The sequence below is a fragment of the Chelonia mydas genome, chromosome 5 (genome assembly GCF_015237465.2).
Source record: "Chelonia mydas isolate rCheMyd1 chromosome 5, rCheMyd1.pri.v2, whole genome shotgun sequence".
NCBI lineage: Eukaryota > Metazoa > Chordata > Testudines > Cheloniidae > Chelonia > Chelonia mydas.
Window position 1 is genome coordinate 49049928 of NC_051245.2, and position 23692 is coordinate 49073619.

General features: G+C 43.6%; 2 protein-coding genes across 10 annotated transcripts in view; one reads left to right on the forward strand and one right to left on the reverse strand.

The window, feature by feature from the left end:
* PTCD2 (pentatricopeptide repeat domain 2) overlaps positions 1 to 21558 on the reverse strand; it is a 47058-nt gene extending 25500 nt beyond the window's left edge. For 4 of the 7 annotated variants that reach the window (XM_027821697.3, XM_007059235.4, XM_037903135.2 and 1 more), the window contains exons 1-6: positions 21426 to 21558; positions 12426 to 12518; positions 9124 to 9253; positions 8377 to 8494; positions 4478 to 4556; positions 3146 to 3237 (exon numbers count right to left, since the gene is read on the reverse strand). In XM_027821697.3, the coding sequence (XP_027677498.1) occupies positions 3146 to 3237; positions 4478 to 4556; positions 8377 to 8494; positions 9124 to 9253; positions 12426 to 12518; positions 21426 to 21558 (645 nt within the window). Of the gene's footprint in view, positions 1 to 3145; positions 3238 to 4477; positions 4557 to 8376; positions 8495 to 9123; positions 9254 to 12425; positions 12519 to 12614; positions 12908 to 20173; positions 20435 to 21425 lie in introns of those variants that run through there. The other 3 variants (XM_043546383.1, XM_043546382.1, XM_027821698.3) reach the window with 3 other exon arrangements.
* Positions 21559 to 21669: 111 nt separating this feature from the next.
* Positions 21670 to 23692, forward strand: part of MRPS27 (mitochondrial ribosomal protein S27) — a 58943-nt gene continuing 56920 nt past the window's right edge. For 2 of the 3 annotated variants that reach the window (XM_027821695.3, XM_043546381.1), the window contains exon 1: positions 21670 to 21851. In XM_027821695.3, the coding sequence (XP_027677496.2) occupies positions 21773 to 21851 (79 nt within the window). In that variant the 5' untranslated portion in view covers positions 21670 to 21772. Of the gene's footprint in view, positions 21852 to 22998; positions 23148 to 23692 lie in introns of those variants that run through there. The other variant, XM_037903133.2, reaches the window with a different exon arrangement.

Consider the following 23692-nt stretch of genomic DNA (forward strand, 5'->3'; position numbering starts at 1 on the left):
TTATAGTAGCATCATAATTTTACATCCTAAAACTTTAGATAGAGTCAACTTTAGAGAGTTTCTCCTTGTAAGAGTGTGCTTATCGCTTTCCTGAAGCTTCCTATATTGCAATATTAACAGTAGTACTTTGCACTTCTATAGAGCTTCTGGAATATGCTTTCCCCAAGCCATCATTTTAGCATGTACCACTTTAAGAAACGGGTGGCAGAATCAATGAAAGACTAAAATTTCAAATAATCTCCTTTCAATCATCTTTAGCGCATAAAGGGCTACCCTGGCATATCCTCTTATCAAAGGCACCTTGTCTTTAATGAAATGACAAAAGTATTATTGCTGTTAAATTTTAACTGGGTGATAATGGGCGCCCCATCACATCAGGCATTGGCACCCTGACAGCAGGATTGTCTGGCGATGTAGACTCCCTCCTCAGGCCCTACACTACCAGCACTCCCAGTTACCTTTGAGACACCACTAACTTCCTGAGGAAACTACAATCCATCGGTGATCTTCCTGATAACACCATCCTGGCCACTATGGATGTAGAAGCCCTCTATACCAACATTCCACACAAAGCATGGACTAAAAAGCCGTCAAGAACACTATCCCCGATAATGTCACGGCTAACCTGGTGGCTGAACTTTGTGACTTTGTCCTTACCCATAACTATTTTACATTTGGGGACAATGTATACCTTCAAATCAGCGGCACTGCTATGGGTACCCGCATGGCCCCACAGTTTGCCAACATTTTTATGGCTGACTTAGAACAACGCTTCCTCAGCTCTCGTCCCCTAACGCCCCTACTCTACTTGCGCTATATTGATGACATCTTCATCATCTGGACCCATGGAAAAGAAGCCCTTGAGGAATTCCACCATGATTTCAACAATTTCCATCCCACCATCAACCTCAGCCTGGTCCAGTCCGAACAAGAGATCCACTTCCTGGACACTACAGTGCTAATAAACGATGGTCACATAAACACCACCCTATACCGGAAACCTACTGACCGCTATTCCTACCTACATGCCTCCAGCTTTCACCCTGACCACACCACACGATCCACTGTCTACTGCCAAGCTCTGCGATACAACCGCATTTGCTCCAACCCCTCAGACAGAGACAAACACCTACAAGATCTCTATCAAGCATTCTTACAACTACAATACCCACCTGCGGAAGTGAAGAAACAGATTGATAGAGCCAGAAGAGTTCCCAGAAGTCACCTACTACAGGATAGGCCTAACACAGAAAATAACAGAACGCCACTAGCCGTCACCTTCAGCCCCCAACTAAAACCCCTTCAACGCATTATTAAGGATCTACAACCTATCCTGAAGGATGACCCAACACTCTCACAAATCTTGGGAGACAGGCCAGTCCTTGCCTACAGACAGCCCCCCAACCTGAAGCGAATATTCACCAGCAACCACATACCACACAACAGAACCACTAACCCAGGAACCTATCCTTGCAACAAAGCCCGTTGCCAGCTGTGTCCACATATCTATTCAGGGGACACCATCACAGGGCCTAATAACATCAGCCACACTATCAGAGGCTCGTTCACCTGCACATCTACCAATGTGATATATGCCATCATGTGCCAGCAATGCCCCTCTGCCATGTACATTGGTCAAACTGGACAGTCTCTACGTAAAAGAATAAATGGACACAAATCAGATGTCAAGAATTACAACATTCATAAACCAGTCGGAGAACACTACAATCTCTCTGGTCACGCGATTACAGACATGAAAGTTGCGATATTACAACAGAAAAACTTCAATACCAGACTCCAGCGAAGCAGTAGAAGCAGTGGACTGTATGTATTGCTGGTACTCCTCAAAACCTATTGCATGCCAGCTACTGCAGGTAGGGGCTAAGGATGCCTTAGAGATGTTGGACTGGTATAAGTTAAGATCAAAGCCCTTTAATGGGGGGTTGCTCCTTGGTCCATGATCTGGCCCTATATAATTACTAACTTATTACAGTAGATACCTAGTAGAAACCTCTATAATTTAGATTACAAAACAGTTTGATTATATCCCAAGTTTTTAGATGCTCATAACTTCCCAAATATTAACTTTCTACATTTAAATTATTAGGTCTGGGCTTCAAATCTGCCTGTAGGCAAAGGTCCCCACCTTTTTTTACACAGTGGACAATCTCCTCTCCCATTCTTGAGCACTTTCCACCTCCCATCCTATAGGCCATCAAATATCATCACCATGTGACCAGCCAGCTCTGCATGGACCACCTGAAGGTGCTCCTCAGGCCACTGGAGATCACAGTTTGAGAACGCTTGACTGTAAAACTCACTACCATGATAGTGTTTTAGGCCAACTCTTTTTCTTGAGTGCAATTAAAAAAATATCTCCTACATTTAGCTGAAAAATTCTGGGAAACGGAGTTTACCGTGGAGTCATTATTCCGGAGCCAGTGGCTGTATTACCAAAAAGCATGGTGGAAAACTAAGTATGGATTTCCGACAGATCTATAACTAAAGGAGGACAATCTTTTCTAGGGTGGCACACATAGCAGAAAAAATATTGTGTTAATATCCTTAACATTTCATTTTTGCAGAACTGGGTTCAAATTTAGAGAGAAACAGAGAACATCAGTGACACCAATTTGGGTGCCTCAGTCTAGTCCGTAGATAATGTTTGCCTATAATGTAAAATTAGTGAATGATTTGAGCACACACTGACATTTGTGCAAGGAGCAGATATTCCAGGAAATAACAAGTGCTGAATGCCAAGTTTGGAGTGTGTTATAGTATCAGAACTGCCATTGAATGAGGCAGGAGTCCTGTGGAAAAAATAGTATGTAATCATATAATAATAGACTGAATCACAATACATGTGCACAAGGGAGATGAATTACAGTTGCACAAGAAATCTTAATTCTGGCACTTCCTAACTTATGAGTGCTCAACTTCGCAAACTTAACATTTTTTTTGAGGTGTGTGTAATATATATTGTACACTTGACAAAGAAGCCATCTATGATTGACTTACGTATCCAACTGAAGTGTTTGCAGCAGATGAGAAACAATGGCAGGGTATCAAATAGAAATTTTAAAGATAAATCTAATTAAAATAAAATACCACAACACTTCTTCAGGGAAATAATGAAACGTTTTACCAGTTTGTAGCATATTGCAAATGCAAGTAAATAGGTGTCTTTGATGAATTTTACATGTTGTTTTCTCATTTCTTCCAGCACTTCCAAGGCACCTGCCAAAAAATAGATATTCATCCAGTAGTTAAGTACTTCACTAATTGGGGCTCTTATACTTAATGCATAACCCATCTACCACTGAAAACGCAAGATTACAATATGATATGAGCCCAACTAAAATGTTGCTGCAGATTAAGATCTATTAGTCTAAAAAGAGATTTTACATATAAATATATTTTCAGAAACCTTGCATCAGTGTTACGTGGTTTAAACTGTTGCTTTACGAGAGGGATGTGATGAATACTTGATTTGGATTCAATTTGTATGTAAATCCTGTCTTATTGTCACATCAATATTCATACAAATGTGATTCTCATATCATATGCTTGTCTATCATCCTCTCAGATCCCAAGAGACACCATGTGGTAGCCATTTAAAAAAAAATGGCCAAACTCCCTTCACTAACCCTGTACAGAATTCCCACAAGCTCGCAGCTGCTTCTCTACACCCTGGCCCTGTATCCAGTCTCTAATCTGTTCATTTTCAGGGTAGCTTGCCTTCCTGACCTACTGACCCTGGCAATATTTGAAATCAGATTTGCCAAATGCCAAGACATTGTACTGGGTATATTGCAAATTCCAAAAAAAGGATTTGTCCCAACGTTCCTTTACATTATGCTTTAGATTTTCAATTTAGAAAATCCTTTTTAGGCCACATGTGACGCCTCCCAGGTCTTCATATAGGGAGAGACTGTGGTTTTAAAGACAATGGCACTGTTGTGGGGGAGACCCTCTGACTGTATGTGTTTCAGATCAAACAAACAGAGCCTCTGAACAATTTTCTTACAAACATTTTTTTCCACATGCTCTAACGCCCACAAAAATGCCTGAATAAATTTTCTTCAAACTTCCCCATCCCACAAACAAAACAAAGTAGCGGGGGGGGAAAGCATGAGAAATTTCTGTCTAAAGGACATTTTTAGAGAAGTTAAGCCCCTTGAAAACAGGAGTCTAAAACAAAAGGCTCTTGCCTCAACCATAATTGTACAGCATTGTTAATGGGAGGCTAGAGCGCTGCTGCAAGTACTTAATGAGTACACATTATGGAGCCCTTCGAATGCTGTTGCAGACTGCTGTGCAGCTTTCAAATCCAAGAGCGATCACATATGGCTCAGCGAGCCAAAAGAAGCACACTGTTCAGTGTTCTGTATAGCTTTAAAATACATTCATGGTTATATTTAAGAAGTGTACCTTGCTCAAAATGCATTTGCCTTGACACATTTATTTTAGTACTTACTTTCGTAATGACCTTTTTTAAACAACATATCCATCAAAATATTGAACGATGTGCTATCAGAGAAGAAGCCGTGCAGAGTCTGGTGAAGAAAAATATAAACAGAGCAGGTTTTAAACAAAATTGCTATTAGGACCTGCCTTACCACATACAGCATGTCCTCCAGCTGTGAACTGCCCATGTCCCCATAAGTGATACATTTGGCTCTCAAAGCTCTCCTTGTTTCCCCCAATGGAGTAATCTTTAATTTTCCATTGAACTTTAGATCATATTGTGTCACTGATTTTTGAAGAACCACCTCCCACTGAGTTCTACTTCAAAAAAGACTGATGGCAGGATATGCCCTTTAAGTTAATACAAACAGAACTGATTGGGTACAGGCTACTTTGAAAGCTTAAAAGTTATAAATCCAGGTTTGTGCTTTCCTGTAGCTGAACACTGATTAATGATGTCTTTGAGGGGAAAAAATGTCAGCACCATCAAACTGAAGGAGGGTTTTTTTGCTGAACACAGAACAAAAGTGGTGAGCTGACCAGGACTAGGGCTGGAATTACCAAGAGCAGAAAATTTAATGAGAGAGCGCCTTAGCATGAAAAATGAGCGTATCTTCCCTCACTGAAATTATACCGAACATGGAGCATTCAGGGAAATGAATGTGTGCAAGACAATACGATGCTAGAGGTATATTAAGGTTGAATTTCTATCCAAAGAGGCTGCATTAGTGACAGCGACTGCTGAACGTTACTGCGGAGGATGAAGGGGTTACATGTAAGGCTACGACTTTGGCGGGGAGATCAGTGTTTCTGATAACCATGAATCTGAATAAATCTTCGCAGCAACAGCTCCTTTCCCCTCTGGAAGTTGCGACCTGGCTCACGTGGTCGCAGGGCCACTCAGGTTTGGTGTGTATGCCACTCTGCAGGTGGGGACAGAGGGGCAGAGACACCAAACCTGAGTGGCACTGCGACCCGTGGACTAGGTCACAATGACAATCCAATTTGGCCCTCCCCTCCTCCATCCCTCCCCTCCCTATGGAGGGACAGACAAGTCACACCTTAGTGGCGCTGTGTCCAAGTGAGCTAAGTACCAATGCCTGGAGCAGGGAGCCAGGCCCAGCCCTACACGACAGGAGACACTGCTGCAGAGTGAGTGCAAGGCAGGCTTCCTCTCCAGCCTCCATTTTTCCTCAGGGTCTTCCCTCCTCACAGAGATAGGCTCACTCTCCAACCCCTCCCATAGGCCCCCTGCTCTTCCCCTTTCCGTGAGATGGCCTTGTTTTCCACACACCCTTGCCATAAATTTTTTAAAAAATTCTGTGAAAAAAATTGTAGCCTTAATTACAGGTAGTATTTTTTATAAATATGGCATGCCCCTCTGGTTATCTGTTCCACATTAGCCTGCTTGACTGCCAGAAGTTAAATCAAAGAGGTTGTTAAGGGAGAAACCAGCAGGAAAGGCACAGCAGTGACAAAGATAAGTCTCCTCGGAGAAACAATGGGGAATCTATGGATTGAGAATAGCCCTTGCCTGGCTCCAGATCGTCTGGCAAGGTATATTGTTCCCAAACCAAAACCTAGGCTCAAGCTGTTCCTAAAATCCAGGGTATATCTTTACAGTACAGTCAGCCTGAGTTACAACTTGAGTGTTACACTCCAATTTGACTCCCATCCACACACACAAATCTCTAGCTCGAGTTAAGCGGTGCTTTAAACTTGAGCTAGCTGATCCGTCAGGGTATGTCTACACTGTAGCTGGGATCATGCCTACCAGCCCATGTAGAAGACATTCCTTAGTTTCACTCAAGCTAAATAGCAGTATGGATGTTATGGCACGTGTGGCAGCAAAGGCTAACCACCCTGAGCTCAGACCCAGGTGGTCATGGTGGGTCTGACCTCAGGTGGTTGGCCCAGGCTGCCACCCATGCTGTAATGTCCACACTGCTCTCTTTACCACCCTAATTTGAGCTGGATTCAAGATTGCTTGGGTAGGCTAGCCTGTGCACTTTTACTGTGTAGACTTACCCTGAGGCTGTCACCCAGACTGACGGAGACACACACAGGGACTGCAGCAAGCAAGCTGGCTCTCTCAACCCACAGATGGGAATAAGTCAGACCTACCTGAGCTATGGATAGGGAGGTTAAGCTTATGTAAGGGAATATATTCAACTCTTTGTTGTGTTGACCCATTTGCCTAAATGCTGTGTTCCCTTTGGCAATTAAATGCTACTTTGTTTTGAAGACACTGTTTCTGAGTCACTTTAATCAGCTGATGTCACTGGTGCCTGAAGAAAAAGGGGCTTACAGGTGCCAAACTTGGTTGGGCCTGTTGGATTAACATGGTTGGGTAAACAGGTGTGTTACACCCTCAAGACTCAATCTAGGAGTGGTTGGACCACATGGTTCCACTGAGAGTGAGGTGCAGGAAGCCAGGCCTGTCACCTGAGGGGTGCACTTGAGAAAGACACAAAGGTATCTAAGATGTGGCTGGCCCAGTTACTGTGACAGCTGCCTTCCATGATCGAATACCATTCATCAGTTCTGCAAGTACTCAGGGCCTTTCTTACATAGGCCCCAATTTGAAGAGATATTTATTTAAAGACATGCCTGAATAAGCATGTGAGCAGCTCAGTGATTTCAAGGGATTTCTTACATGCTTAAAGCTAGGCATGTGCTCAACCATGTTATTAAATTAATGCCTAATCCAAATCCCACTGAAGTCAAAGGGAGCCTTTCCATCAACTTCAGTGGGCTTTGGAACAGGCTGATAATACATAGCCTCCCCTCTCTACATTATAGGGCTCCAAAGTGCATCCTCCCCTGTAATAATGACCTAGGTAGCATATATATACACACGATTTTATATCTTCAAAATGTTATTCAAAAACTAGTCTTTATAATTGTAAAGCATTAAGGGACTGGTTTTCAGAGGTGCTGAGCACACACAGCTCTCGTAAGCTTCAAGAGTTGCTGCAAATGCTCAGCATCTCTAAATCTGTGCCTCATCTTCTATACAAAACCTCAGAATCCCTGATGTCCAAAGATGATGTGACGGAGCAAGTAGTGGGGAGGACTGACCTGGGGATGTCGCAGGGGAGTTTTACTGGGACTGTCTGCATTGGGGATGGGATAGCAGGGGTGACTTCACTTGAGGGATGAAACCTGAGCTTGTAACCTGAGCCAGGAGGGGGGGGTGGGGCCAAGTGACACCTTTGCCCGGGAAACTGGACAAAGGCTGGAGGAGGAGCCAGGGAGAAGCTGGGTGAGACTGCCGGAGGGAGTTTCAGTTTGGACCGGTCTGGGGAAACGGAGGGAGCCCCAAGGCTGGGGTCTAAGCTCCCTGCCCGCCAGAGGGACCTGACTGAGGGGTCCTGTTTGTACCTACAAGCTCTGTTTGGAACTGTGTTCCTATCGTCTAATAAACCTTCTGTTTTACTGGCTGGCTGAGAGTCACAGGGAATCACAGGAAGAAGGGGGTGCAGGGCCCCGACTCCCGCACACTCCGTGACAGATGATTATATAGAACAAACAATGCATCAGTGAAATATGTTTACCAATATTAGGTGAGTTTGGTAGATTGAAGAACTTTTATTCAATGCATTTTATAGAAAATGTTGTAATTACTCTGAAATACAGCTAACCTCCCAACTACAATGGAAATGATAGTTTGGTTCAATGTTTTCAATTGTTGTTCCTAATGGAGAAGAGCAGAGACTGAAAAATCAGCACAGGCTAATCAGCCCACACGTCTTTGCATCTTAGAAAATAAATTCCCATTATTTCTAAAAATCTTCCACTTTAGTATAACTTTGAGCTCACAGGAGGTCAGGACATACAACATATTACTGACCAAAATTAGAATTGAAATGGAAAATAATTAAAAAATATATATAAAAGGGAAGCTACCTGATCTTTGATGAGTTCTATCGCAGTTACTTCAAGGTCCAGCTCATAGCACAGCCTCATAAAAAGGGGTCCAAATTTAAACTCACCAAAGGCCACATTTCTGTTCTCTGTATGGTACCTGATTAGAAAAGATTTAAAAAACGTAAATACATTAGGAGTGGAAAATTGTGACAAATTATGACTTTCAAGAGGCAATGAAATCTGCATATGAAGTGGCTTAGGCAGACTGTTCTGTCTGTATGCAGTCGATGGCATTTAGAACAACAGTAGGATCACTGCATGGAAAGAACATTATTTATTAATTGGCTGGAGCTGACACTGAAGTGAACAGTAATAATAATAATGTCATCTCTTCCGTTGCCCACAAAGTAATCTCTATCAGTTTAGCAATGGAGTGGGCCTATATATTGCTACAGCATTTATTTGTATTCATTTTTGTTGCATTATTTTTTTAGTACACATGCTACTTGTAAAATGTAAAAGCCTTAAATACTCTAGTCCTCTATTTACAAAGCAAAAGCAGTACAGGCAGTAGCAGGGCTATTTTGATGCCAACATGCTGCCACCCTTTTCTGCAGGGTAACATCTAGGCGTGAGCGGCTTTTTCACTCTCCATAGCCTTTTTTCTTTTTCCTGAGCTCAACGTTTCATCGTTGCTAGAGAGATACATTACAAATAAAATTGCCATAAATGAAAAATACAAGGAGATGGAGAAAACAATTTGCTTTGGATTTTTTTCTAAATTACCTGTAAATAACATTTTTAGCTATTTCCACATCGTCTGGTGTCTGGCACAAATGCAACAATGCTTTTAATTCATCTTTGAGGATTATTCCATTTTTCTTCAATTTTTCTTCAATATTTCTAAAATATGAATCTGAAAGTAAACAAATTGTTGCAGTAGTCTATTGGACACAGCTCCTTCAGTAAGCATACTATACCTCTGTACCAGAAGTGTGACAATTTCATAGGCTACATCTACACTACAGCACCGATGAAGCCGCATTGCTTGTGGTGGAGATGCTCTAAGCTGACAGGAGAGAGCTCTCCCGTTGGCTTAATAATTCCTGCCTCTGCAAGAGGTGATAGCTATGTTGGTGGGAGAAGCTCTCGCGCTGACATACCTCTGTCTACACTGGCACTTAGGTCGGTATAATCCACACCCCTGAGCGACATAAGTTATACCGAAGTAACCGGTAGTGTAGGTGAGGTAATACCTCCCACAGAGAAGTACATATCTGGGGGTTTCCTTGAAAACTTGAATGTCTGAAAGAGAGGGGGACTCAGCAACTTTAAAAAGGGCTCCAAATCTGAAGCTTTTCTAGACTCTTCTGCACCATGTATTGTATGGGATATAAAAGTAAAAACCCCCAAGAGCTTTGATACTCTTCTTTCTTTCTTCCAGTCCCAGCTGTAGACTCAAACAGGCCTGGGACCTATACCAATCACTAGATAACAGTATTGGTCTGGGGGATTCATATTCCTGGATAAGTGAAAGAAGCAAGGAGAAGAGATGTCTCATACTCTTCTAAAGCTAGAACAGAAATGCACAGGCTATAACCGTAGGATCCGGGTAAAAAACTTAATTACTTCTCTTGATCTCTCAAATGCTATGGTGGGTGCAGGAAATAAGAACATATAACATATGCACCATAAACTAGGAATTTGACATATTATAGATCCATTATGTCCCAGGGGATAATATAACTCAGCTAAGTAGACGAACAAAGTGAAGTATGACCTGAATCCCTATAAAACTTAGTTCCTACATTTAGCAACAGTGCCTGACCCACATTAATAAGTTCAATATATATCTTATTAATCTTATTCCACATCCTCTGCATACTGAAATTCCACCACTATAGCAGGGATCTTATGAGTGAAGCAAACAGTGGAAATGTAAAGGGAAGAGAGCCCTTTTAAACATAAAAAACAAACGTACTTTTAACAGTAGATCTATGCAAATCAATACTAGCAGTATTGTAATTATTAGTCCATCAAACCTTTGCTTTCCTTGTGGCAAAAGCCTGATTGACTGTGGGGCTACTAGTCCAAATTTGCGCAGCCCAAAGTAAACATCACAGGATGTAAAACCACAATTCTCTAAGGAGAATTCATCTGATAAATGCTACACAAATCAGACAAAAAACAAACATTTCATGTTTTAAGAAGCAGCACTATTTTTTCAACATGAAAAGTTTTTAAGAATTGCCCTGTTGCCTAATATTTTTAAAGAATACTGTTTAAATAATGGTATATCCACACAAAGTACCAGAAAAACGAGTAAGTGTGAAGAAACTTATTAAGCTGCTTCGAAAGAAAGCAAATTTCCACAGCAGATTTGTGATTATGTTAGGCTTGGCAAGCCAGTCAACTGACTGCTCAAATAATGTCATTTGACACCGATTTATCTGACCACAGTCAATTGTTGCTAAATATTCCAGCAAGAATGGCCAGATGCAGGTGGGAACCTACCTTTTTGACTGCATCCTGGTGCCATTTTTTCATTTTATACAACTTCATTTCATTGTGTTTTGCAATTTTCTGAGTTAAAATAACTGTTAAGTAACTTGTTTTTTGTTATTAGTCATAACTATCTACCTACAGCGAAGCCTATTGGAGACCATAAAGTTTTACTTTTTTTTTAGGTTAGTGTTCTAATAAATCACTGCTATAAAATATTTGACCCAGGGGTCTCAAACATGCAGCCCACGGAGTTATTTGCTGCTGCTCACCAAGCTCCCCGCCCCCGTGGAGTTATTTCCTGTGGCCACCAAGCTCCCATCGCCCTCTCCCCCCGACCCCAGTGCGCCGCTTCCCCGCTCCTCTACCTACCTCCAAGTGCTTCCCGCCACCAAACAGCTGTTTGGCAGCACTTAGCACTTTCCAGGAGGGAGGGGGAAGGAGCGGGGAACAGCGCGCTCAGGGGAAGAGGCGGAGAAGAAGCGGGCAGGGGTGGGGATTTAGGGGAGGGGTTGGAATAGGGGCAGGGAAGGGGTGGGAAGAGGCAGGACATGGGCAGGGCCTCATGGAAGGGGTGGAGTGGGGGCAGAGCTGGGGGCTTCTGTATCTTTATATGAAAAGGTGTCAGTGGTGCGGCCCTCGGGCTAATGTACTAGTCCTCATATGGCCCTTGTGGTGATTTGAGTTTGAGATTCCTGGTATAACCAGTCAATTGACCGATTATTTTTAGGATTGGTGAAATGGCCAACCACAGATTATGTCTCACCTGCATTGCTTTTTTCCTCCCCCAGGGCACTAATGTGACACAGTTTCATGCCATTCATCCCATGTTTAAATTATGGGTGTCTCACTCTTACCCTATTTTGCATTATGACACTATACTGCTAATTAAATTTTTTAACACTTGTTTCTATCTTTTATCTCAGGAAATAACTCTCAGCTCCCACCCTGTCCCCCCACAAAGAATGGGTCATTTAAGATTGGGTTTTACATCTTCACCTTCACAGAACATCCCCTCCCCCAACAAACCTCATTTTGTTCTTTGGAATAATTCTTGCAGGTTAGCATTAAACAGAAATAAAATCTGTGTATAATCAGACAGCTTCATGAAGATAAGTCCTGCATAACCTTTCTGAACTCCTCAGGGCAGATTTAGGTTTCATTAAATAAAGGGAGAAGGAACCACTACAGATTTTCCCTAATGGGACTTTGTTAACAATAACAATTCAAGACTTTACTTCTCATTCATTTTGGAGAGCCTGAAATCTTTCATATTTCTAATTTACAAGTGTCACTGGAATCAGATGAGATACAAGAGGAGAGGTTGGGAGAAAGGAAATATCTGAATAGCACAAAATTGCTAATTTACAAAGTAGATTAAGACAGAATTATTGGCATAACCCTCCTCTGGATACCTAAGCATTTACTAAATTTTGTACTAAGTTTCCCTGTAGAAGAAAACAGTTATCTGTTCTAAAAAGTTCCAAAGTTGCACAGTGGTTTGGTGGCCTTGACTGGAACAAACAGAAATCTCAAGCACTAATTTTAATATTGATGATATTGCTCAGTAAAATAAAGACTTGTACCTTTATTGCCATAAATTTGATGTTCAGTTGCTACCTTCTTCTGCTGAAATTCTTGCAATCGTATAATATCATCTGTTAACAGATATCGCTTTGCTAAAAATGGGGAGGAAGGGGAAGATTCACAATCATATTAGATTTACTGTTTGACGACACTGAAGTTTTCATTTAGGAACTGCTGCTATTATTTACCATGTAATCCAGGACCACAAGAAGATTCAGGGCCTGGTTTTCAGAAGTGCTGGGCACCTGCAGCTTAGTCAATGGAAGCGGTGGGCATTCAGTGCCTTTAAAAACCAGGCTCTTAAAGTGCATCATAGTCAAAATGTGATGGTAAACATGGTGCCTTCTTTCTCAACTGAGTCTCTGAGCCATAGTTGCTTATTTTACTGACAAACATAAATATTTACTCCTACAGTTTTGCAGGGCAAATATAGACAAGGAGGAGTGAGCAGTATAATAGTTTTGCTTCATGCATAATTAAACTGCAAAAGAATAATTAAAATTGAGATGTGTGTTTCCCCACTAACCAGTCTGTGAGAGCAGTCAGAGCAGAAAGGCGGAAAAAAGCTCCCCCATGTGTGAAATCCTCTTAGTAGTGGTCCTTTCCGGCTTTCTCAGGAGATCCCAGAATGCACCACTCTATGACAGCACAAATAGCGGCAGTGAAGAGACTTTGATACTTGTGCTATCATAGAATGATAGACCTTTGAAAAGTCATGGAAGACAGGAGACATTCCAGAAGACTGGAAAAGGGAAAATATAGTGCCCATCTATAAAAAGGGAAATAAGGACAACCCGGGGAATTACAAACCAGTCATCTTAACTTCTGTATCTGAAAAGATAATGGAGCAAATAATTAAGCAATCAGTTTGCAAACATCTAGAAGATAATAAGGTGATAAGTAACAGTCAGCATGGATATGTCCAAAACAAATAGTGTCAAACCAACTTAATAGCTTTCTTGGACAGGGTAACAAGCCTTCTGGATGGGGGAAAGTGGTAGATGTGGTATATCTTGACTTTAGTAAGGCTTTTGATACTGTCTCGCATGACCTTCTCATAAACAAACTAGGGAAATACAACCTAGATGGAGCTACTATAAGTTGGGAGCATAACTGGTTGGAAAATCGTTCCCAGAGAGTAATCATCAGTGGTTCAGAGTCATGCTGGAAGGGCATAATGAGCAGGGTCCCACAGGGATCAGTTCTGGGTCCTGTTCTGTTCAATATCTTCATCAATGATTTAGATAATGGCATAAAGAGTACACTTATAAAGTCTGCGAACAATACCAAGCTGGGAAGGGTTGCAAGTGCTTTAAGGATAGGATTAAAATTCAAAATGATCTGGACAAACTGGAGAAACCGTCTGAATTAAACAGGATGAAATTCAATAAGGACAAATGCAAAGTACTCCACTTAGAAAGGAACAATCAGTTGCACACATACAAAATGGGAAATGACTGCCTAGGAAGGAGTACTATGGAAAGGGATCTGGGGATCATAGTGGATCACAAGCTAAATATGAGTCAACAGTGTAATGCTGTTGCAAAAAAAATCAAACATCATTCTGGGATGTATTAGCAGGAGTACTGTAAACTAGACATGAGAAGTAATTCTTCCGCTCTACTCTGCGCTGATTAGGCCTCAACTGGAGTATTGTGTCCAGTTCTGGGCGACACATTTCAGGAAAGATGTGGACAAATTGGAGAAAATCCAGAGAAGAGCAACAAAAATTACTAAAGTGCTAGAAAACATGACCTATGAGGGAAGACTGAAAAAACTGGGTTTGTTTAGTCTGGAGAAGAGAAGACTGAGAGGGGACATAAAAGGTGTTACAAAGAGGAGGGAGAAAAATTGTTCTTCTTAACCTCTGAGGATAGGACAAGAAACAATGGGCTTAAATTGCAGCAAGGGCCGTTTAGGTTGGACATTAGGAAAAACTTCCTGTCAGAGTGGTTAAACACTGGAATAAATTGCCTAGGGAGGTTGTGGAATCTCCGTCATTGGGGATTTTTAAGAGCAGGTTGGACAAACACCTGTCAGGGATGGTCTAGATAATACTTAGTCCTGCTTTGAGTGCAGGGAACTGGACTAGATGACTTCTTGAGGTCACTTCCAGTTCTATGATTCTGGGATCTCTTGAGTAAGCCAGGAAGTACCAAAATAATTTCATAAAACGGGGGGGGGGGGGGGGATTTAAAGATGAGCATGTATTATTTTATGCATCACAATAGAACCCCAACTTCCCAATCAAGTTTGGAGCTCATTCGTGTTAGGTTCTGTTCAAGTACATAGGAAGACATGGTTCCTGCCCCAGAGAGTTTACAATCTTAAGACTTCAATGCTGAACTCAATTTTTTTTTTACAACTCATCTTTTTCAGCTAATTGTCAGCTAAGTTCTGTTTGCAAAATCTCTACCATCACAGACATCTTTTAAGTAACAGAAGCTATATGCAACAAAGCAGTTTTAACAGGGTTACTGTAATAGTTTACACTGACACAATCCACTCTTCTAGGCTGCTTATGGAATCATTCTAATCCTTTTTATGTGTTGGCTTAATCAGAAGTTAGGGGAATACAAAAAGGAAATAAGTAGCCTAACTAATGGAGCAGCTCATATCAGTAGGAAAAAAGGATAGTTTTATTTATACATACACACAAACCAAAAATTCTAAGGAACCAGAAAAAAATAAAGAAAATCCTAAAATTTCTATTTACATAAGAAAATAAAAGCCCATCTATACATATTAAAATATACACCAATGCAAACCATCCCAACACAGTTGAAATAAATACACCTCATTTCTTTCAAGTGTGTCTTGTCTCATGGTAACCTGTTATAACAGGTTTCAGAGTAGCAGCCGTGTTAGTCTGTATTCGCAAAAAGAAAAGGAGTACTTGTGGCACCTTAGAGACTAACAAATTTATTTGAGCAAAAGCTTTCGTGAGCTTTCGGATGAAGTGAGCTGTAGCTCACGAAAGCTTATACTTAAATAAAATTTGTTAGTCTCCAAGGTGCCACAAGTACTTCTTTTCTTTTTGTTATAACAGGGTGACTAAATGACAATTCTTCTGTTCCCACTGAACTAGAATCTTGAAAATTGGTATATTCATTCCTCCTTCCACCCCCAAAACATGCCATTTCTAATATATCTCATCAAGAGATCATCAGTTTAATAATTTACAACACATTCTTTATTTTTGAGGTGGTCTTATTAATAAGGCTATGATTTTGTCACAGATATTTTTAGTAAAAGTCACGGACAGGTCACGGGCTTCCATGAATTTTTCTTTATTGCCCGTGGCCTGTCCGTGACTTTTACTAAAAATATCCGTGACAAAATGGGGAGCCGCTGCAGGGGCCGGCAGGGAGCTCTGGGGGCTCCCATCACCACCCGGGGGAGCTCGGAGCTCCAGGGTCCTCCTCCCCCTGTGGCTTGGAGCTGCCGGATCCCCCCCCCACGGCAGTTCAGATGCTACCAGCACCTGGAGCGGCAAGGAGCTGTGGGGTATCCCCCAGCCACCTGCCGGCAGGACAGCTCCCACCACTTGCCGGTGGTCTTTGGAAGTCACTGATTCCATGACCTCTGTGACAAAATTGTAGCCTTACTTATTAAGTTTCATCCTCTGACTTGGAGAAATTAAGGCAACTGAGGTTTCATTTATTGGATTTTCACAAACAAAATTTCTGAAGGTGAGGAACTACACCACAGCAAGCGATGTTAATATCCACAGCTGTCCAAAGCACGGAGTGCAGTCAGCTAGGAGACAATAATGTCCCAGGGCTGCATATTAAAATGTACCTCTCTGTTGCAAGGCAGAAAGAACGCATTCAGATTATCAGGTCCATGGCTGAGTTTAGCCCTCACATTTAGAAAAAACTCATCTTTTGACTTTAAATTGCACAAGTTTGATTTGAAAATCACAGGGAGAGAGAAAGGAAAAAAAAGTATGGAATGCCATAATACCATTTTTAGTCACTTTTTGTACTTTTTCTCTCCCATCTCTCTGCTTGCCTCCACCTGTTCTCTCTTGTTTTATACTTAGACTGTATAAGCTCTTTGGGGGCAGAGACTGTCTTTTTTGTTCTGTGTTTGGATAGTGCCTTGCACAATGGGGTCAGGGTCCCGGTCCCTGACAGGGGCTCCTAGGCATTACTGCAACACAAATAATAAATAATATTATTTCTGACTAGCCTTCAAATTTCCTCTGGATAAAAAACTCACCTAGTACAAACTCCACAGCACAAAAACTAGTCCAAATTGTTTTCTTTGCTGTGTCATTTTCTTAATTGATTTTAATGGGGAAAAACCAAGCTGTACAGGGCAACCTGATGTGTACATTGATTGCAAAGGAAAGATGCAAGATTCTCGATAATTTGAAAATAGAGGATTATACAGGCAGATGCTAAAAACTCTGAAACCCTTACAAAATAGTCCCCATGGTACTCCAGGATTCCAGAACTCTGGAAAGTCACTTCTTGATTTCAAGTTATACTTGCTGAGTATCCAACACAGGAAGAGTCAAGAAGTCTACTTCATATATGGCACCCAGATATCATGTTGGCAGACACAGCGGAAATAGACAAATACAGAAGCCTAACCATATTATCCAGTAAAAAAGTTAAGTAAAGGGGCACTAAATACGCAGATTTTCAAAGCTACATAAATTAGCAAGGGGTTCAAAGGGTGTAAGGTAGTTTGTCATTAGGTAATTAGAAACATTTGGAGGACAATGCAGACAGAGGCCCTGGTAGTCATGACTGTGTAAAGTGTAGTGGGAAACAACAGGACTGGACCAACCACCATGAATCATACACAGTAAAGCTCTGAAAGGCCTAATTCTGGAGCTGACAGAACACTTCCTGTTTTAGATTCTTCATGTGAAACAATGTCTTTTTCCCCTTCATTACGTTAATTACACATATACAGCTTCCACCCAGAATCAGTGATTACTACTAAGAAGTTACTAGTGTATCCTACCACTAGTTACAACTGCAGCTATAAAGCCCAGTGTTAGAACTGTGATTTCAACCCAAGTACTTCTATCTTTGGGCTTGATCCTGCTAAATCCCAAATGTCCTCAAATCCCTGCCCCAAAAAGACTAAAATCTGAAAGATAAAAGAAAACGAAGCAGGAGGGAACAGAATAAAAATCGTAAGTAGAGAGGTTGGTGGGGTGACTGGTACATGCATTATTAATGCTGCACTGAAAAATACAGCTACTATTTATCCCTATGGAAAACCTCCTGCAAACTGCCTCTTTACCTAGCTAAAAATTTGTGTACATGTTGCAACGAGTGGGTCTTTTAAACATTTCCATAATATTTTCTAAAAGTGAAAAGAAATGTTTATTCTATGTAAACAAACTCATTTCCTAGAAGCTGCTGAAAGACAGGAGAGGATGGCATAGTATATATCTTGACTGCAGAGTTAACTGAGGGTGATGAGCACTTGCGTTGGCCTCACCTGGGTGTGAGTGGCCACACTGCAAAGCTATACTCAAGAGCGTCCCTGGTGCACGTATTACTAGGACTTCTGAGGGGCTCATCTCATGGTTGTTAGTGCTGAAGTAAACTGAGCTGCTTTATAGTTCTTTCCCAGTAAACTGCAGAACTTGGCTGTCTTTCTGTCCACCTGGGGCTAATTGTGAGAAAGCACTTGTCAGAAACATACAGCTAAGGGTTGCATAAAATCCCTCCTTTACTGTAAAGGGTTAAGAAGCTCAGATAACCTGTTTGGCACCTGACCAAAAGGACCAATAAGGGGAGAAGATACTTTCAAATCTGTGGGGGAAGGTTTTTGTTTTGTTGTTCTCTCCAGGACAAAGAGGAACCAGGCCAGGGAAAACACATCTCCTAAAGCCATACCTGAACTAAGCATCTAAGATTACAAATTGTAAGTAATAGGAAGGAAATGCATTAGATTAGATCTTTTGTTTTAGCTTGTGAATTTTCCCTATGCTAAGAGGAAGATTTATTCCTGTTTTTTTGTAACTTTAAAGTTTTGCCTAGAGGAGAATCCTCTGTGTTTTAAATCTTATTACCCTGTAAAATTATCTTCCATCCTGATTTTACAGAGGTGTGTCTTTTACTTTTTTTTTTCCTTTATAATAAAAAGTTCTGTTTGGGGTTTTTAGTGTCCTAAAAACCCAAGGGTCTGGTCTGTGCTCACCTTGTTTACTCTCAAGCCTCCCCAGGAAAGTAGGTGAAGGGAGCTTGGGAGGATATTTTGGGGAAACAGGAACTCCAAGTGGTCCTTTTCCGAAATCTTTGTCTAACTCACTTGGTGGTGGCAGAAATACCGTTCCAAGGACAAGGCAGAATTTGTGCCTTGGGGAAATTTTAACCCAAGCTGGTAGAAATAAACTTAGGGGGTCTTTCATGCGGGTCCCCACATCTGTGCCATAGAGTTCAGAGTGGGGAGGGAACCCTGAAAGCACTGGAGGACTCTCAGCACTCAAATGCTTTAGCTTGCATCCACACTGCAAAATGGGTGGGTTACCAGCCCAAAAGCAAACATCCTTCAGGCTTTATCATATATCTCAGCTTGAGTCAAGTGAGAGGTTTATGTGTGTGGATGGGAGCAACAATAAGAGCTCAAGTTAACAACTCCGCAGTGAAAACAAGCCTTTAGTTGTCTAAGACCAGGTCTACATTACAAAGTTTTCTCAGCATGTCTATATCGGTCGGGGGTGTGAAAAAACCCACATCCCCTAACAGGCACGATTATGCTGACAACCCCCCCACCCCAGAGACACAGCTATGCTGATATAAAAGTGCTTCTGTTGGCACAGCTAACACAGTTCAAGAAGCTCCTGTTACTATGCCGATAGACAAATTAACTGGTGTAAGCTGTATCTACACCAATATAGCTATATCAGCAAAGCACTGATAGTGTAGACAAAGCTTCAGTATCAGGTTTGGAATATCTAGACTCTCCGGAAGTACATCCCAGCAAGGCAGACATCCCTTCAACCTTCGAAGGCAGATAAGCTGGGTATCATACAGGGCAGACATTCAGTAGCCACTGAATCAGCGCTGGGACAGAGAGTCTGTGTATGGGACGGAATGATTTTATCTGGGTTGAATTCAATTCTTTGTCTCTGAAGTACTCTATAGCCTTAAATTTGTAACTTATAGAGTAGAAAACTGAAAAGAAACTTTAGAGGGGAAAAGTAAGTACTGAACTGATCACTAGCAATGTACATTGTGGGATCATGGAGATTCCACTCACTAAGAAAAGCAGCTCTGTTAAGAAACCTGCTTTTGTTGAAGTGGTCTTTCATTGTTCAGAAGCTTCCATAAAAGGAAGGCCCATCGAGGAATTCTCATTTCTAAAAAGATAGGACAATAATAAATGGAAGGCCATTCCCATTTAAGGCACCTCCAACATCACAAGTTGTAGGTAAGGAATGCAACAAGGATGTAGTTACACAGGCTGTTCTGTTGCTCTTAAATGCTAGAAGCACTGAAACAGAAATGCAGCTTTTCTTGGGTGGATTCCCTTTCCTTTATTTCCACAAACACAGTAGGTCTCAGATTAGGGCATTTGGAAAATTGGTCAAAATAACGACTCGGTGTCAACAAGCAGAGGCAACAGGGGTTTGGGCAAGGGCGCTGTTCTCCCTGGGAAATTTTTACACAAAAAAATAAAAGTTAAAGCACTTTTCAAGGCCAGTAAACATGACCTTATATTTACAGATTGGAAAAGTGAGTCACAGAGATGAAGTGATCTGCATATTACTCACCCAGGGATCCAGTTGCAGAGCTGGAAACAGAACCCACATCTCCCACCACGTCCCTAACCTAGCCAGTGGCATTAGAACAATTTTTATAGGGGGGGATGCTGAAAGCCATTGAACAAAACTATAAACCCTGTATGTGATGGAAACAGTTTCAAGCCAGAGAGTGCTGCAGCACCGCAGCACTCCTAATTCCAGCACCCCTGATCCAGCAGATCGAGGGACATGATCGTTCCCCTCTATTCGACATTGGTGAGGCCTCATCTGGAGTACTGTGTCCAGTTTTGGGCACCACACTCCAAGGATGTGAAAAAATTGGAAAGTGTTCAACGGAGGGCAACAAAAATGATTAGGGGACTGGAACACATGACTTATGAGGAGAGGCTGAGGGAACTGGGATTGTTTAGTCTGCGGAAGAGAAGAATGAGGGGGGATTTGATAGCTGCTTTCAACTACCTGAAAGGGGGTTCCAAAGAGGATGGATCTAGACTGTTCTCAGTGGTAGCAGATGACAGAATGAGGAGTAATGGTCTCAAGTTGCAGTGGGGGAGGTTTAGGTTGGATAGTAGGAAAAACTTTTTCACTAGGAGGGTGGTGAAGCATGGGAATGGGTTACCTAGGGAGGTGGTGGAATCTCCTTCCTTAGAAGTTTTTAAGGTCAGGCTTGACAAAGCCCTGGCTGGGATGATTTAGTTGGGGATTGGTCCTGCTTTGAGTAGGGGGTTGGCTTACATGACCTCCTGAGGTCCCTTCCTGATATTCTATGATCCCACCCCAGGAATCCCTATTTCGGGGTGAGGCCCCATGTGACGGGGGCGGGGGGGTGGATTTACGCTCCCCTCGGACAGCGCAGCCCGACGCTGAGCGCTGTTAGCTGCTGACACAAGCGGCTCTCTAGCCCTTTGTACCGCTGCGGGCAGGGCAGACAGCCAGCTCCAACAGCCCCGCTCCCCCGGCGGAGCCTAACCCCAAATACAGTGGCGCACACGCTCCGAAGCACGCCGCTGACAGGCCAAGGGGCCGCTCCACGCCAGCCCAGCAGCGAACAGATGGAGCTCAGAAGGGACCACACATCCCAGCAGCCCCAGCGCCAGTTTGCCTAGTCCACTAAACCCAAGCGCTGCAGTGCATGCTGGGAAGCGTAGTCCTCCTGGGCCGTGACGCCGTCCCTGGAGTGCGCAGCCTATCCAGCCTGCGCGCACAGGACGCCCCCACCCCCACCCATCTCCCGAGCCTAGGCCAGGCGCCTGGGGGGTACCTCCGTGCGGGCAGCTCCAGCAGCTGGGCGCTGCGGCAGCTGAGACCAGCATGGAACGTTTCATTGTCTCCCGCAGGATTCGATTGGAACCTCTCGCTACCGCGGCGGCCATTCTGTCCTCGGAACGTACCATCTGCGCTCAGAGGCGGGGCGGGGGCGGCGAAAGAGGCCACCCGTAAATGGAATTCACCCCGCCCTTCCCCCCGCCTCTCTCGCTCGTGCTGGTGTCCCTCCAGGGGCAGGGAGGTGCGCGACTCCTCGGTAGCTAAATAGCTAGGTCAGGGGAGCACTGTCCCTGTGGCTGTTCTCGTCTCCCCTCTCCGCCTCAGGGAGTGGTACATTCCGAGATGGCGGCCCCCATGCTCCAGCGAGCCGTGGTCTTCTGGGGCAGGGCTGGGGGTGCGAGAGTGCCTCGCGCCGTGGCAGGTGGGTGACGGTCCAGAGCGCGTGGCCCGGGGCAGCCCGCAGGCTCCACCTGCCCTGGGGCTCGCTGAGGGGTGCGGACTCCCGGGCGGAATCAGTCAGGCTGTCGGGCACCGCTTGGTCCCATCACCTCCTGCGTGCCCCGGGGATCGGAGCAGGTCCGAGCTCGCCGCCCGCGCACGGCTGCTGTATGCCCGGGCGTCATAGGCCAGTGCAGGAGAGCTGGGATCTGCTCCTGGCTCCGTAGTGCACTTAGGAGATGACCAGACAGCAAGTGTGAAAAATGGGGATGGGGTGGGGGGTAATAGGAGCCTATATTAAAAAAAAAACCCAAAATCGGGACTGTCCCTATAAAATTGGGACATTTAGTCACCCTAAGCGCACTGCTGGGGTGACCTGTAAAATGGGGATAATCATGCCCCTCCCCGCCAGTGTAAAGAGCTCTGGGAGCTCTGCGTGCAAAGGACGAGTCAGAGTTGAGTGTCCTCCTATGGCTCCTGGCTACTGCACCTGGCATAAGGGGGTTACTAAAGCCAGTGCCCGTGCTAGTCCACTGGGGGCTCCAAGCAGGAATATTTTTGGGGTGGCCCACAACACATACTAATAATTAATAGGGAGCCTTTTTGAGCTGCTCAGGGCCTTAAGCAATTGTTGAATCTGCTTCTGCCTAGCACCAGCTCTGACTACAGCTTGCAAATGTAGACCTACATTTATTCCACATTCACCACCATACTATCATCTACCCAGTCACGTGCTTTTCAGGATAACATGAACTAGCACCCTGCTTTAATGCTGGGGCTCTAAAATCGGCAGGGATAAACGTTTACTAAAAATTATCCATCCAGCAACAAAAGTTAGAGAGGTCAGGTGAGTGAGGTAGTATTACCTCATCCACCTTGTCTCTCTAATAGCTTGGGACCAATTTGGCTATAACACCACCACGTACGGCAGTGGTCACCAACCTGTCAATCATGATTGACTGGTTGATTGTGATCTCCAGTGGCATAGTGTGGCTGCCTCTAGGGCAGACTCCCTGTCTATCTGGACCCGTGCGGCTTCCGGAAGCAGCCAGTGTGGCCCCAGGGGGCATGCGTCTCCCTCTGTGCCCTGCTCCTGCAGCTCCCATTGGCCAGGAGAACTAAGGGGCGGTGCTTGCAGAGAGGGGCAACATACGGAGCCACATTCTTCCTCCCTTCCCCCCCTTCCCCCCGGGGCTGCAGGGGTGCATTGGCCCCATCTGGAAGGGCTTAGGGTCAGGGTAGGCAGGGAGCCTGCCTTAGCCTCACTGAGCTACTGGAGGTAAGTGCTTCCTGGTGGGAGGCTGCACCCCATCCCTGAGCCCCCTCCCAGAACCAGCACCCCATACCCCTCCTGCAACCCAAGCCCCACCCTGAGCCCCCTCTCAGAGCCAGCATCCAAACCCCCTCCTGGAACCAGCACCCCAAACCCTCTCCTGGACCCCAAGCCCTGGTTCCCCTCCCAGAGGCAGCACCCTGTACGCCCTCCTGCACCCCAACACTTTGGACCCTCCTCCCTGAGCCAGCACTGTGATGTTGCATTCCATATGTTTTATGGAAATATGCTTATGAGTGTGAATATGATGTAACTGGAATATGCTTTATGCAAAAGGTCTCTTGTAAGCTATCATAACAAAGGTTATAAACTACTGAATATATTTTTCCTATTTCTATGCATGTATCATTCTTGTGTCTGAAGCTAGACATATGAAGTATAACTCTGAGGTCCTATTGTAATTATGCAAAGTGTGGGCCATGAATGGTTGTTTAGGATCTTGATGGCTCCCATTGACTAGGACAATTGGTCGTAAAAGGTTTATTTACATG